The 14,521-nt window shown below is 41.0% G+C and overlaps 1 protein-coding gene across 1 annotated transcript in view; it reads right to left on the reverse strand.

Annotated features, from left to right (window-relative positions):
- LOC145359623 (eukaryotic translation initiation factor 3 subunit J-like) overlaps positions 1–14,521 on the reverse strand; it is a 37,189-nt gene continuing 22,668 nt past the window's right edge. Inside the window, exons 6-8 of the mRNA XM_080214327.1 lie at positions 4,392–4,556; positions 2,339–2,412; positions 1–1,103 (exon numbers count right to left, since the gene is read on the reverse strand). Coding sequence (XP_080070453.1) covers positions 987–1,103; positions 2,339–2,412; positions 4,392–4,556 — 356 coding nt within the window. The 3' untranslated portion in view covers positions 1–986. The remainder of the gene's footprint in view (positions 1,104–2,338; positions 2,413–4,391; positions 4,557–14,521) is intronic.

Here is a 14,521-nt window from a genome sequence, read left to right on the forward strand (position 1 = left end):
ATCAGGTGAATGTATTTGCTACTTGAATATCATCATGAATTTTTTTTAACTTCAGCAAATGGGGGCTTGATTTAACCCCCATCAAAAAGATTTGTGTGTAAGGATTGCACTATTCCCACTCCACCCACCCCCAGCATCTCAGCCATATTATTAAGCTGTTCCAAACTGGAATTTCCACAAAATATCTGTAACAGCTCCCCTTAAGCTAAAACTGCAAATCACCATCCAAACAAAAGTGCAGGGTCTTGTCACATTAAATGGTCACTGCTGGATTCTATCACTACTTCCCTCATCAGGTTTAAACCATGGCACCTTCAATGTACTGTGTTTAAATTGGTCACCTTAGAGATTGTTTTCAAAAGCAGGTGAGTAAATGGAAAGGACACTCAGGCATCCACTGGTGTGGTCACACAAATATGAGCAATGTTACAGGGAGGTCACGTCGCTGTTGCCCCAATTCAGGGACCATGTAAATATCGAGGGCACGTTCTCTTAAGGCAGACTCACCCAGCAACCAAAAGCACAACTTCAGCACAAAAAATCAGATCTCTAATTAGTCCATTTTAGTTTCCAAAGAAAGGAAAAAGCAGGCAAAATTCAAGAAATTTTAAAAATAGTAATCTTACTTTGCAATTCTACAATATCACAATAAACGTGATATTATATCAGCTCAGCTTACAATAATGATGCTGATGCATGGTCACTGCAAGACTCCATATTTTTTCAAATATATATCGCTCTCTTTCCAACCCCCCCCCCCCCCACCCCATCCATGCAGGTACTTTGTCCACACAGTGCTATACGAGTATTGTCACTGACATTTAACGATGCGCAATTATGGTACCAGTAACAAAACTTGGTGTTATCATCGGCATCTGGAGTCCTAGCTGTTTCCATAACAATGCAAGGTTCTGTGCAGCTCAAGAAACCAGCAGCATGAAGTTGTCTACAAAAAACATGCTGGAAGAAGCCTGGCTCACTGGACATCACATGAAGTCGTCGTAATCCTGCGTGTAAGCATAGTCATCAAGGTCATCCTTCAGATTTGCCTTAAATCCACCTGCAAGCACTGGGGCCTTTTTCTTCTTTTTGCTTTTACTTTGCTAAAAAAAGTCAAAGAAATTAGAAATTAAAATTGCTTTATGAGCAAAACTTCTACAAGTTGCTTTAAACCCAAAAAACTTCCCCCAAGGCACTTAACAGGAGGGTTATCAGACAAGAATTGAGACAGTATCAAAAATATTGTGTCCAAAAGCCTGGTCAAAGTGGCAAGGAGGAGAGGGATAGCAGAGAGTGAAGGAGTGAATTCCAAATTTCTGAAACTAGCTGGATGGAGGCATGGCTGGCAATAGTGGGATGGTTAAAAGGAGTCCCTATATTTCTATCTGTAGGATTAGTGTTTCTGGAGAGTGACAGAATTTTAAATGACCATGAGCCAGTGGTAGATCAGTGAACACTGATGAGGAGTGAATGGGACTGTTCTGTTAAAAATCACAGGTCAATTTGGATTAATAATTTCCCCTTTCTAGTGACATTTAATCTCAAGAGTGCATGCAACATGGCTGTGGGAATTAGTCTGGAAAAGTTATGAACTCAAAAGGTATAACCTGTAGATTCCTAGCCAGCTAATTGTTTGAGCTTTGCAAAGCAGTTTTCTTCATGGACACTGCTGGTTTACAAGCCATTTTCAGTTGAGAAGCACAAAGAACAGCTGTGTGCCTTCAGAATGGAACAGACTTTGAGCCAAAACCTAATAAATGTATCATGTCCTCAAACTATTTTGAGATTTAAATGAAACAAAGTACTGTAACTTGCCACATCCTAACTCATACCAAATCCTGCTCATCCAAGCTGACTGCTGGACTAAAGGACAGAATGACATGGTTTACAGAATTGGGTAACCGTGTCTCAGAACAGAACATTCTCCAGCAGTTAGCACAAAGCATGCTCTGACACACAGCAACTTGATAACAACCAGGGAGATTACTTAGTGACTTGAGGGATAAACATTGGCTGGGACAGTGGGAAGAACTTCCCTGTTTTTCTTCAAAAGAGCCATGCGATAGATGGAGGGTGTGGATAACGTGCTGCTTTAAACTGTATCCGAATGATGGCATTCTTGACAGCACAGCATTCCTTCAGTATTGCATTGGCAATGACAGCTGAAATTTTGTGCTGAAGACCATGCAATGGGATGGGAGAGCTATCCATCGTTCCACAGCTAAAGTGACTTCCGTTATGGCATAAACAAATGTAACCACTTTGGCCATGTTTTTAAAAAACAAAACATTTGCTCAACTTTGTTATGGGATGGAACAGACCCCAGATATCTCCTTACCTTCTCTTGTTTCATCTTTTCGCTACACAGCGACGTCAAAGAGTTGTTCAGCTTTTTCAAATCGTCAACTTCCACTGAAAAAGAGTCACAGAACTGAATTCCTGCAGTTTTCCCAAACATAAATAGCTGAAAAATTACAATGATCAACAATAGTATTTCAACACACATCCCAAAACAACATGGAGTGACGGAACCCGTCAGGCAGATGCTGTCTGGACTGCATTCTCAGAGGTGCACTTAACATTTTCACACACTCTTTGAAGGGAGGGGTTTGCAATTGGATTCGACTTAAGTCTTGTCCCAGATAAAAATAAAGTTTCCAGTTCAAGCCTTTTGGGACTTCTGCATGAAGCTGGAGAACCCTCAAATGGATGTAAGCTTCAGGTGAGAAATATTCTAATTTAAAACCAATAACTGACACTGAGTTCCTCAGAGTAGTGCTCTGGTCAAACATCTTCAGTTGCTTGACCAATGACCTTCCCTCCATCAGACCAGATGGTCAGAAATGGGGAAGTTCATTGATGACTGCATGATGTTGAGCACCATTCACAACTGCTCAGGTACTGAATCAGCTTGTGCCCAAGTGCAACAAGACCTGAACAACATTCATTCATGGGCTGATAAGGTGACAAGTAACATTAGTGTCACTTATGTGCCGTATAAATACTGTGGCTACAAGAAATGGTCAGAGGTTGAAATTTTGCAGAGTAACTCATCTCCTGACTCCCCAAAGCCTGTCCACCATCTGTAAGGCACAAGTCAGCAGTGTGATGGAATATTCGTCACTTGCCTGGATGAATGCAACTCAACATCATCCAGGACAAAGCAGCTTGCTTGACTGGCATCCTATCCATCACCTACAACATCTGTTCCTTCCAACACCGACACACAGTAGCAGCAGAGTGCACAATCCACGAGATGCACAGCAACAAGTCAAGGCTCTTCCAAACTTGCCACCTCCACCAGCTAGAAGGGCGGCAGATTCTCAGGAACACCACCTCTTGCAAGACCCATCCTGACTTGGGCCTGTATCACTGTTCCTTCACCATTGCTGGGTCAAAATCATGAAACTCCCTCCCTAACTGCACTATGGGTGCACCTACACCTCATGGACTGAGGTGGTTCAGGGTGGCAATTCATCACCACCATCCAAAGGCCCAGCTTGCAAAATCCAAGAAAGAATAAAAATAAGCTGCTGATCTTTTCTAAGTCACACCCAGTTCAGCTCCCAAACATAATGGTTCCACTTTGTCAATGGATGTTTTACAATTCTTAATTTAATCACAAAATCAATAATATCAGAACACATTAGTTCACTATTGATACCAATCGCTGAAGGGTGCTGGGACTCCTTTGGCTCCAGATAATTTGTAAACAAATCCCTTAACATGTTGTCTAGAAAAGCAACAGGAAGCCTACTAGCATAGTAATGGTAAATTAGTGCTGGTTTAGCTAGTTACAGTCCCACAGAATCACTAGGTATCTGGAAAGAAGAATCTGTGGGATGATCTGATAGAGATCTTCAGGATCAAGAAAGGATTTCATAAATGTATTTGGGAATTCCAAAACTTGGGCCATAAATATGATAATAGTCACTAATAAATCCAACAGGGAATTCAGGAGAAAATTCTTTACCAAGAGAGTGGCAAGGACATGGAAGACAGAGAGACAGTTGAGGTGAATAGCAGAGGTGCATTTATGGGATAAACAAATAATGGAGAAAGGAATAGAGGTTACAGCTATAGGATGAGAGATAGAGGAGTAGGAAGAGGCTCTTATTTTTTTCATGGGATCTGGATGGTGCCTCCAGAGCCAGTGTGAAGCATAACTACTGGCACCAACCACTTGGACTGAATGTTGTGGTGTCACCAATGTTTGTTAGCTTCAATTCTTCCAATTTACACCCAAATTTTCAAGACATTGGAAGCACTGAGGAAACGATCGCCATCGCTACGAGATTATCAGTAACTCTGTAAGGAGGCTTTTAAAGTTCAGTGACTGGCTTCAAGTCTAGTCAAGCAAAATAAATCTAAAGCATAAAGCATCAACTTACATGAAATGCTAATATCTCGGAGTAAGGTCTCTAAGAAGTCCACATAATAAACAGACTTTTCGAAGAATGTAATCTTTTCCTTCAAGAGCCTTCCAAATTCTGTGAAGTCTTCTCTAGTGGTTGGATACATGGAGTCAATTCCAAGCTGCATAACGCTGTTCATGCCTGGAAAGTAGAGTTCAATAAAAATTCAATTACTGTAAACAAGCCTTAAAATTCTACTCTCTCCCACCCTCGCCACATCCTTCAGTTGCCTCATGTCGGCTGCTTACAATTCGCCACATCATCTCGGGCCAATCCCCAAATTCAGCAACAGTAAAAAGTTAGGGTAAACATAGAACATTACAGCGCAGCACAGGCCCTTCGGCCCTCAATGTTGCGCCGACCTGTAAAAACCAATCTAAAGCCCATCTGACCTACACTATTCCAATATCATTCATATGTTTATTCAATGACCATTTAAATGCCCTTAATGTTGGCGAGTCCATTACTGTTGCATGCAGGACATTCCACACTCTTACTATTCTCTGAGTAAAGAACCTACCTCTGACACCGGTCCTATATCTATCACCCCTCAATTTAAAGCTACGTCCCCTCTAAGAAGTCCACATTATAAACAGATTTTTCAAATAATGTAATCTTCTCTTCAAGAGCCTTCCAAATTCTGTGGCATCTTCTTTGGTGGTCCTCTCGTACTAGCCATCTCCATCCAAGGAAAAAGGCTCTCACTGTCCACCCTATCTAATCCTCTGCTCATCTTATATGCCTCTATTAAGTCACCTCTTAACCTTCTTCCCTCTAATGAAAATAGCCTCAAGTCCCTCAGCCTGGCCTCATATGACCTTCCCACCATACCAGCCAAGATCCTAATAAATCTCTGCACCCTTTCCGATCCTTCCACATCCTTCCTATAATGCAGCGACCAGAACCGTTTGCAATACTCCAAGTGCGGCTGCACCAGAGTTTTGTACAGCTGCAACATGATTTCATGGCTCCGAAACTCAATCCCTCTACCAATAAAAGCTAACACACCATACACCTTCTTAACAATCCTATCAACCTGGGTGCCAACTTTCAGGGATCTATGCACATGGACACCGAGATCTCTCTGCTCATCCACACTACCAAGTATCTTACCATTAGCCCAGTATTCTGTATTCCTGTTACTCCTTCCAAAGTGAATCACCTCACACTGTTCTGCATTAAACTCCATTTGCCACCTCTCAGTCCAGCTCTGCAGTTTATCTATGTCCCTCTGTAACCTGCAACATCCTCCCACAGTCCAAAGCTGTGCATGTTAGCCAAATTCTCCCTCAGTGTACCCAAACAGGCGCTGAAGTGTGGCAACTAGGGGATTTTCACAGTAACTTCATTAGTGTGAATGTAAGCCTACTTGTGACTAATAAAGAAACTTGAACTTAACATTTTTAGGTTAGATGGACTGACCATGCTAAATTGCTCTTTACTGTCCCAAGATGCGTAGGTAAAGGGGATTTGTGGGGTAAATACGTGGAGTTACAGGGATACAGCCTGTGTGGGAGCAGACCCAATGGGCTGAATGGCCACCTTCTGCCCTGTAGGAGATTCTATGATGATTATACGGATGCACATTCCTTCCAATAGTCATTGACCAAATGCAAGCTATTACCTTCTCTCTCAAACAGATTCCAATTGCTCAGCACTGGAAACAACTTTCACATTTCATTTCCACCTCACCATCCATGTAACAGTATTTGCTCCAACATCTGGATTCAAAGCACCGTGAAGTACTTCCCTGGGGATGTGCACTTTGTGCTAATGCACAAGCAATTCAAGTTCATGCCATATTTTATTAATTGGCCAATATAAATGCAGTAAAATAACCTAACATTCAACCTGCAAAAGTTTAATAGTAACATGGTTAATTTCTCTGGGGGTGTAGGGGTATGAGAGTGGAGCCTACCCTAAATTATTTTTAGATCCATCATGGCCCCAGATGAACATGTATCCATCTGGCTAGGGTCAGAGCACTCAACTGGATTCACATGTAGACATGACTTTCGCAAAATGCTCACCACATTTGACATTCTTCCACGTCTACCTTTGATCCCATTTTACTGTAATTACCTCCAATTCAAACCTCTTTTGATTTGCTACATAAAATAATGATTTTTAAAAACGGCTTCATCACAGCTAATGCAAAAATCCCAATTAATTACAAATTGTATTGTTAAAAAAATGAAAACTCTTCAGAGTTGGTAACAGCTGCATCTAAGATTAGAATACTTCTAACAGACATGGGATCCATACTCTCCAAAAAGGCTCTACAAGGATGTCTTGATTGCTTGCAATTGTTATCAGATCTTCATATACTCCCTATACAGGCATATTCCTTTCCTGCTTATTCTCTTCAAAGTCATTTCACAACCACATTTTTAATTCCTACCCAAACTTTTTTCTCTCTTCCCCCACCCCCGGCTCCTCATGCATCTGAGAGAAAACTAAATAAACACAAAAGAAAAGAACGGAAGGATATCAGGGGAGATGACAGTCAAGTGGTATTGTCGCTAGACTATTAATTCAAAAACTCAGCTAATGTTCTGGGGACCCGGGTTCGAATCCCACCACAGCAGATGGTGGAATTTGAATTCAATAAAAAAAAACTGGAATCTGATGACCATGATACCACTGTCGATTGTCAGAAAACCCCATCTGGATCACAAATGTCCTTTAGGGAAGGAAATCTGCTGTACTTGGTCTGGCCTGCATGTGACTCCAGAGCCACAGCAATGTGCTTGACTGCCCTCAGACAATAAGGATGGGCAATAAATGCTGGCCAGCCAGTGACTGCCCATGGCCCATGAATGAATTTTAAAAATTGATCAGATGAGGAGGAGGGTAGCAGGAACAGACACTGGCATAGCGCAATGCCGATTTGTGCTGTTAATTCTATACAAGTTCCTTACAAGTTCAACAGCCAACATGATTTGTCTCAAAAAATGATCAGCCCAAGAATTTCACTTTCAGTATTTCTACAAAAAGACATTTTCAATACTCTTCCTCCCTCTCCTTCAAACCAGTTCACAAGCAACACCAAGGCTAGACATTAAAGGATGACGTTTCACCATCCAACTCTGGAAACAGCACGAGACACCAGCCGATCATTTCACACAAAAGTTAACCACCATAGTGTTTAAATTCAACAGAAAGAACTCTTTGGAAAATGAAAATACTTTGATCTTGAAAAAGTGAAATGGCTACAGGGTTCATCATTTCAGTTTTATTGCTAATGCTCCTTTAGCATTCCAGGATTTGAACTAACGTCAGAAGTTTCACTCGTGGAGAATTCTCTGTCACCAGAACATTTCCCATCTAGTGACCGCTTGCAAACGAGCTTTCTACTCACAGGGAGACAGACAAGGCGCATTCAGAAAATACTCCACTCTGCAGTCCTGAGAGCTAACAAAACTACCTCATGGGAAAGCTAAGCGTGACAGACATTTCAAAAATGGAATTGAAATTATCCTTGTTTGCAGAGATTCCAGATAGGCACTATGCAATGCAGCTTGTTTTAAATCAGGAGAAATTGGTAACCTGGCCTGGGAACTCCCGCGAGATACAGGGAGGTGCTACATAAAATCTTTGTTTCACACCATTTGCTATGCGAGTGCAAATTCTATGTCACCTATCAGCTGTCAACATCAATCCCTGACTACCCACGTAGATTATTATCCACAGCAATGACAGTATCTCTCGCACAATCATACCATTAATTTAACACTGCAACATTCAAAGCTCAATATATTTCAGATTGTTTGCACAGCTGTAATCCAATTCAACCCAGGTCACTCTGCCATTGAAAGAACGACTTACCAAAGCACTGCAGTGCAAAAAGCTTCTGAAAATTATATTCTGGTGCATGAATCTGAATTACAGCTGAATAACAAAGCTGGGAATTTATTTAAAGGAGTAATCTGTTTTCATTATTGCTTCCAGTTTTTAATATTCACTCCCTGTTATTGCAATCAGGGGGCTACAACAGGGATTACAGTCTGTGAACCTTAGTGTGACACAAAACACTTCTTCAGGAAAGCAAACTATAATGCAGGCTGGAGATCAAAAATAAAGAAACTTAAAATAAAGAGTTCCAAACAGTCATGTTCAACTCTAAATGTTAACTCTGTTTCTCTCTCCCCAGATGCTGCCAGACCAGAGTTTTCCCAAACAATTCTTCATAACTCCGACAGAAATGTTGTTGTTAAAAGGTCAAAGGCCATAATATTCCTACTTCTGCTCTGACTTGGTCTCAATTCCACATTTATAGACCATTGAAAGTTATATTTTTGTCAGGAGATTGACGCTTCTGATTTTGAAACAAAATTAAATAAGTTTTCATTTAATGCAAAAGGAAAAATATGGACCAATGAGCTGAGTTATCTACACAGTGTGATTTAAGAGGACAAAAGTAACTTTTATCCCAATAATTTCTGCACCTCTTGGAGGCCCCATGAGCATCCACTCACAGGCACTCCAACCAACTGTGTACCCAACACAAACACCTAATGATGTATCTTCTCAGGGAAAGTGGAACAGGGATAAGCAAGGAAAAAAGTCACTTTATAATAGAAATTAGTAGTTGGAAATTGTTTCCAATATTCTACACTCTAGCTCTTGTTGGATCACATTCTGGGAGAATACGGAAGTATAATGCCTTTGTAGCAAAAACTAAACAATTATACCAGTCCTCAGCTGGTTTGAGATTCTTCATGTTTTACAGCTCAGCATCCAGTTGCTAAGCTTTACATAAGAACTAAGAGAACAAAGAAAACAGTGACTCAATGGAAGAAAATTTAAAATATTTTAACCTTTGTGCACTTCCATAACAGAAAAAGAGATGTATCTACTCACATCCACAAATGGAGTTTAATATCAATATGTTTGATGATATTTATTTCATACTGTTGCATTCAGAAAAACTGTAATCGCTCCAGGAACACAAACTAGCTGCTTTCAAAATACTATCATTTTTACTGCTACCTTTCTTGATTACACTCCCACTAGCCAGCCCAAAACAAACATGTGTTTACATTTCAATTTAGAAACATCCTGTGCCCACCAACTTCCAACAAACATCGTAAGTCCCTTTCCCTGCAAATATAAATTCAACATTTTTGCTCCCGCACTCCAGCCCAATTGTACAGATAAGATAAAGAACACGGTTTACAGTCTTTTATTAGGCAAATGACCTCTTCCTGAAACATTCTCATCTGCTGAATCAAACATTTACTCTCAGCTGTGGCAAAGTCTTTCTAAGCAACAATTCCACATCTCAGCATTCCTTTGAATTTATTCAATTGTTGTTAGCAGAGTATTTTGTTAACCATGTCTTCTCTTAACTCTTTCCTTTTCCTGCTCATTTGCAAAAGCGCTTCTCTAACTTGAGAGTCCAAGTTACAGACTTCTTCAAAGAAATCCACTTGGAAAAGTGATCAGCTTATTAACGCTGGCAGAGCAGTCTGGCACAATCAGGTTTACATCAAGTTGTCTTCTAACTTCTGGATTATTTTAAATTTGAATTTCTTGTCACATGTATTATAATACAGCAAAAAGTATTGTTTCTTGCATGCGATACAAAGTATACTATACATAGAATGCAGAATGTAGGGTTAGTCGTAGCTAGGAAGTAGAGAAAGATCAACTTAACATGAAGTAGGTCCATTTGAAAGTCTGGTGGCAACAGGGAAGATGCTGTTCTTAAGTCGGTTAGTACACGACCTCAGACTTTTGTACTTTTTTCCTGACTGAAGATGGAATACAATGTCCGGGGTGCATGGGGTCCTTAATTATGCTTGCTGCTTTTCCAAGGCAGCTAGAAGTGTAGACAGTGTCAATGGATGGGATGCTGGTTTGCATGACGTTTCGTTCACAACCCTTCACAGTTTCTTGCAGTCTTAGGCAGAGCAGGAGCCATACTAAGCTGTGATACAACCTGAAAGAATGCTTTCTCTGGTGCATCTGTAAAAGTTGATGAGAGTTGTAGCAGACATGCTGCATTTCCTTAACCTCCTGAGAAAGTACAGGTATTGGTGAGCTTTCTAAACTATAGCATTGGCATGGAGGGACCAGGACAGGTTGCAGGTGATCCCGACATTTAGAAACTTGAAGCTCTCGAACATTTCCACTTCATCCCCAGTGATGTGGACAGGAGCATGTCTTTCACTACACTGAAGTCGATGACTATCTCTTTCATTCTGCTGACATTGAGGGATTATTGTCCTCAGCACAAATGTGACTTGATTCCTTAGGACGAACTGGTATATTTGCCTTCCTGCATTCCCCACGTGAAACTAGAACTAGGGGGCATGGCCTCAAAATAAGGGGGATTAGATTTAGGACAGAGTTGAGGAGGAACTTCTTCACCCGAACGGTTGTGAATTTGTGGAATTCCCTGCCCAGTGACGCAGTTGAGACTACCTCATCGAAAGTTTTTAAGGCAAAGATAGTTAAATTTTTGAACAGTAAAGAAATTCAAGGTTCTGGTGAGCGAGCAGGTAAGTGGAGCTGAGTTCATGGAAAGATCACCTACGATCATAAGAAGTAGGAGCAGGAGTAGCCATCTGGCCTACCCCTGCTCCTAGTTCTTATGTTCTTATAATGAGTTATGTACCACACCTTCCGTCATCACAGCTTAGTTGCTCCTGAGAAACTTGCAGCGGGTAACTCTGGTCAATATCATCATTCCAGAATCCTTTAACATCTCCCTGAAAGTCATTACCCTTGCTGAATTCCCTAACGCTCGAAGCACATTGCTTTGCATGTTTATTTGTCTGTTTGAAAGGCATCTGTAGAGTTACATCCATCCACATGTTCCATAGTGTTCAATACTGCATCTGTAAACCGAATCTTCCCATGACATTTCTGCCTATTCATCAGTATTGTGTTCATTAAAGTCATGATTGAAGTTTTATTAGTTCTTCAAAGTTTGCTACTGAAATCCTATTAGCTGTGACACGTAGATGGCTGTCTCTCTTCTGGCTGTTCCTCCTTTCTTTTCGTGGGCAGTTGACAACCCAGCCAAGCAGAGTCTTCACTGCATAAGGTCTATCTCCTTGACAGTTAATTACATGCTACAGTTCAATTGGATTTGGAGCATCTGTGCCTATTAGTAATCCAACTTCAGCATCAGTCTCAGAGATTGACTTCCTTTAAGGTGAGGCCATTTTCCAATGTCCTCTTGTATTGAATGTTTTCCTTTGTGACAAGAATTCCTCCTTTCATGTACACAACAGGTAGTTCAATTAAAATGGTGTCTTCTAGGCTGCACATGTTCAAACCTGGGACAAATGTCAACAGGTTTCTTAGTTCACGGTGCACAGAAAGATCTAAGTTCTTGTGCCTGTTTCATCGGAGCTTCAGTACAGAATGTTGCTGCACTTCCTGGGGCTATGAATGCACAGTGACCTGATCACCGTTCCTGACTTTAACACTCGAGTGATCGTGAGAATACAGTCTGTACCTCCAGCTCCACAATGGCCAAAAGCACTTCTCACCTTCCTCTAAGTTCACCCCTTGCTTTCTTTCTTAGCAGAAGTACTCTCATTTTCCTTTTCTTCTCTTTGCACAGGAACATTCTAACCATTTGTCTTTGTTCACAGAAGTATCATCTTTGTTGAAATGTAACAGTGCAAACACTGCTTGGAATGTGTTCCTTCCTCTGCATTCCTTATTCATATATCCAGAGGCCAGACAGCTAAAGCAAATTCTCTGACTTTAGAAACCGAAGTCTTTTCATGGGGTTTGCCTCTGATGAGGCGATACACAATTCTATTGTGTGGTCCACTTTACAAAATAGGCAAGGTTTCTGAAATGCATTTTGTTAAGTCCATTCTGTGGTCTTAATGTGGTTTTCAGCAGAATCCGTTATCTGTGCAATGCTAGTGGCAAAGTTAATTCCTCTGTTCTTCGTATTCTTCTTCAACATTTGTTCAGTATATTTGGCTTCATCACCGTCTCTGGTTCTCTGTCCTCGAAAATATCTTCAAGTAACGGATCCATGGTGGTCATAGTATATTCGCCTAGTCAGCAAACCTGGCTCTTCACTTTTGGCACTCATGAAAATCACAAGCCGCTTCTGTCCCCCTTTCCGGAAGGTTGTCAGGAAGCTTTGCTATTGCAGTTTTCACGTTCGTCAGGTTATCATCTTTTCCACGTGTTGGACATCATCCATGGTGCTGTGCCATCCAATCAGAAATATATATGTACTGACTACTTTGGCTTCTCCAGAACTGATCTGAGGCCAGTCAGAGCCTTTTCCATGTAGGCTGTGACAATTTGAAGTTCAACACTGAAGTTCTCTTGAAGGAACCTCTTAGCTTCTTCTTGGTATCCAGTGTCTGGATTCTTATGCTGATAACTACACACCAGGTTCCTGTGGGTTCCACTTGTTTGTTGTTCTAGGTAGTATGTTGCCGTTTTCAGTTTTGTCCTCAATGCTGTACTCGAAAGACTCAGATGAATTTACAACCCAAGGGATCTCCTTTGAATACAAGTATATCACATGGCAGGAGTGCTAACAGTGTTGACTCATTATGATTTCAACAATGTAATTTTGTCACATTGTAGAGATCAAATCCAACATTTGTCCTGTTTTCATAAACATCGACAAGTTGGCTGGATTATTTGTTACTCTCGATGAAGAGTCATTGGGTTGTACTTGGATGGATGCCTAGTGGTTGTGGCTGTATCACCGTTGGCAGGAGAACTGCTGTTCCATCGTAAAGCAGTTCAAAGAAAGCAACTCCTCAAAGCAGGGATCCAGCTTAACTTTTTTTCTTGGCAATATTCTCAGTGTGCAGCCTGGCCATGCACTCATTCTATCTCTTACATTCTTAATCGAACCTTGTCTTCAACCTCTTCAGAAACTTCTGGCATTTGAGATTGCTACCTCTGTTTCTACTTCAAACCCCTCCTCCTCACTTTTCAGCTGCTCCACTTCTTCACCCTTTTTTGGCACAAGCAACATTCTTCTTGCTAAAGAATAAATTTCTGCTTCACTGCTGCTACACATGCGTCTCTGCCCTCCTAATACCCAACTTCCGAGAATTTCTACGGATGACCAATGTTACCTCAGAGACAGTGTCTTCTGGGTTTACTCCTTTATCACATACATCTGATCGTTCAGTACAGTACTAAACTTCATATATCCATTTGCCCACTTGTACTGCAAATTCTTGAAAGAAAACTTCTTTGAATAATACCAGTTAGTGCAGTCAGCAATTCTCTCCATGAGACAGTAACCAGTAATCTTCATGCCGATCTATGAACTCTATTTCTTGATTTTGTCCAGATTTCAATCTTCTTCTATTCAAACCTTAACATCATTAGTTTTGCCTGGGAGCTGACACAGCGTGCCCCTCCTTGCATTAGCTGGTTTGGGGTATTCTCCACTGCCCTTTGTACGTGTCTAATTTGCCCTTTGCCAAGTTCTTGTGCTGTATTTGAATCATTTTCAGGCGGGGTACCAATGCACTGGCTTCTGCAACATTAGCTGAAGCCACTGCCCTTTTATTATCCATTTTGCTACCACTTTCCACAAGCCTTTGGTATTTAAATGCTTCATGCTTTATGAGCAAAAAGATTTCCAGTTGAAAGGGCACTTTTTTTTTGACTTATAATGGCTTTGTAGCAAAAACAAAATAATCATATCAGTCCTTAGCCGGTTTAAGCTCCAACAGCTTGTTTTATGACTCACCATCCAGTTATGCTTCAGAACAAAAAAAAGCTGGAAAATCTCAGCAGCTCTAACAACATCTGTGGGGACAGAATAGGGCCAACGTTTCAAGTTCTGATGACACTTCGTTAGAGGTCTGATAAAGGGTCATTCAGACTCGAAATGTTAGCTCTATTCTCACCCCGAACGTGCTGTCAGACCTGCTAAAAATTTCCAGCGTTTTCTGTTTTTGGTTCAGATTCCTGCCTCTGCAGTATTTTGCTGTTACGCTTCACATACTAAATCAACAGAAGAAAATCTAAAAAGAAAAATTTCAGGTATGCATAACAGGTGTTATGCACCTGTTATTTCAGGTGTTCCATAACACTGGGAGGGAAAAAAAGATTTACTGACTCACATCCACAGCATACAGAAGGGTGAA

This window comes from Carcharhinus amblyrhynchos, chromosome 28 (assembly GCF_965287045.1).
Source record: "Carcharhinus amblyrhynchos chromosome 28, sCarAmb.v2.hapA, whole genome shotgun sequence".
Taxonomy (NCBI): Eukaryota; Metazoa; Chordata; class Chondrichthyes; order Carcharhiniformes; family Carcharhinidae; genus Carcharhinus; species Carcharhinus amblyrhynchos.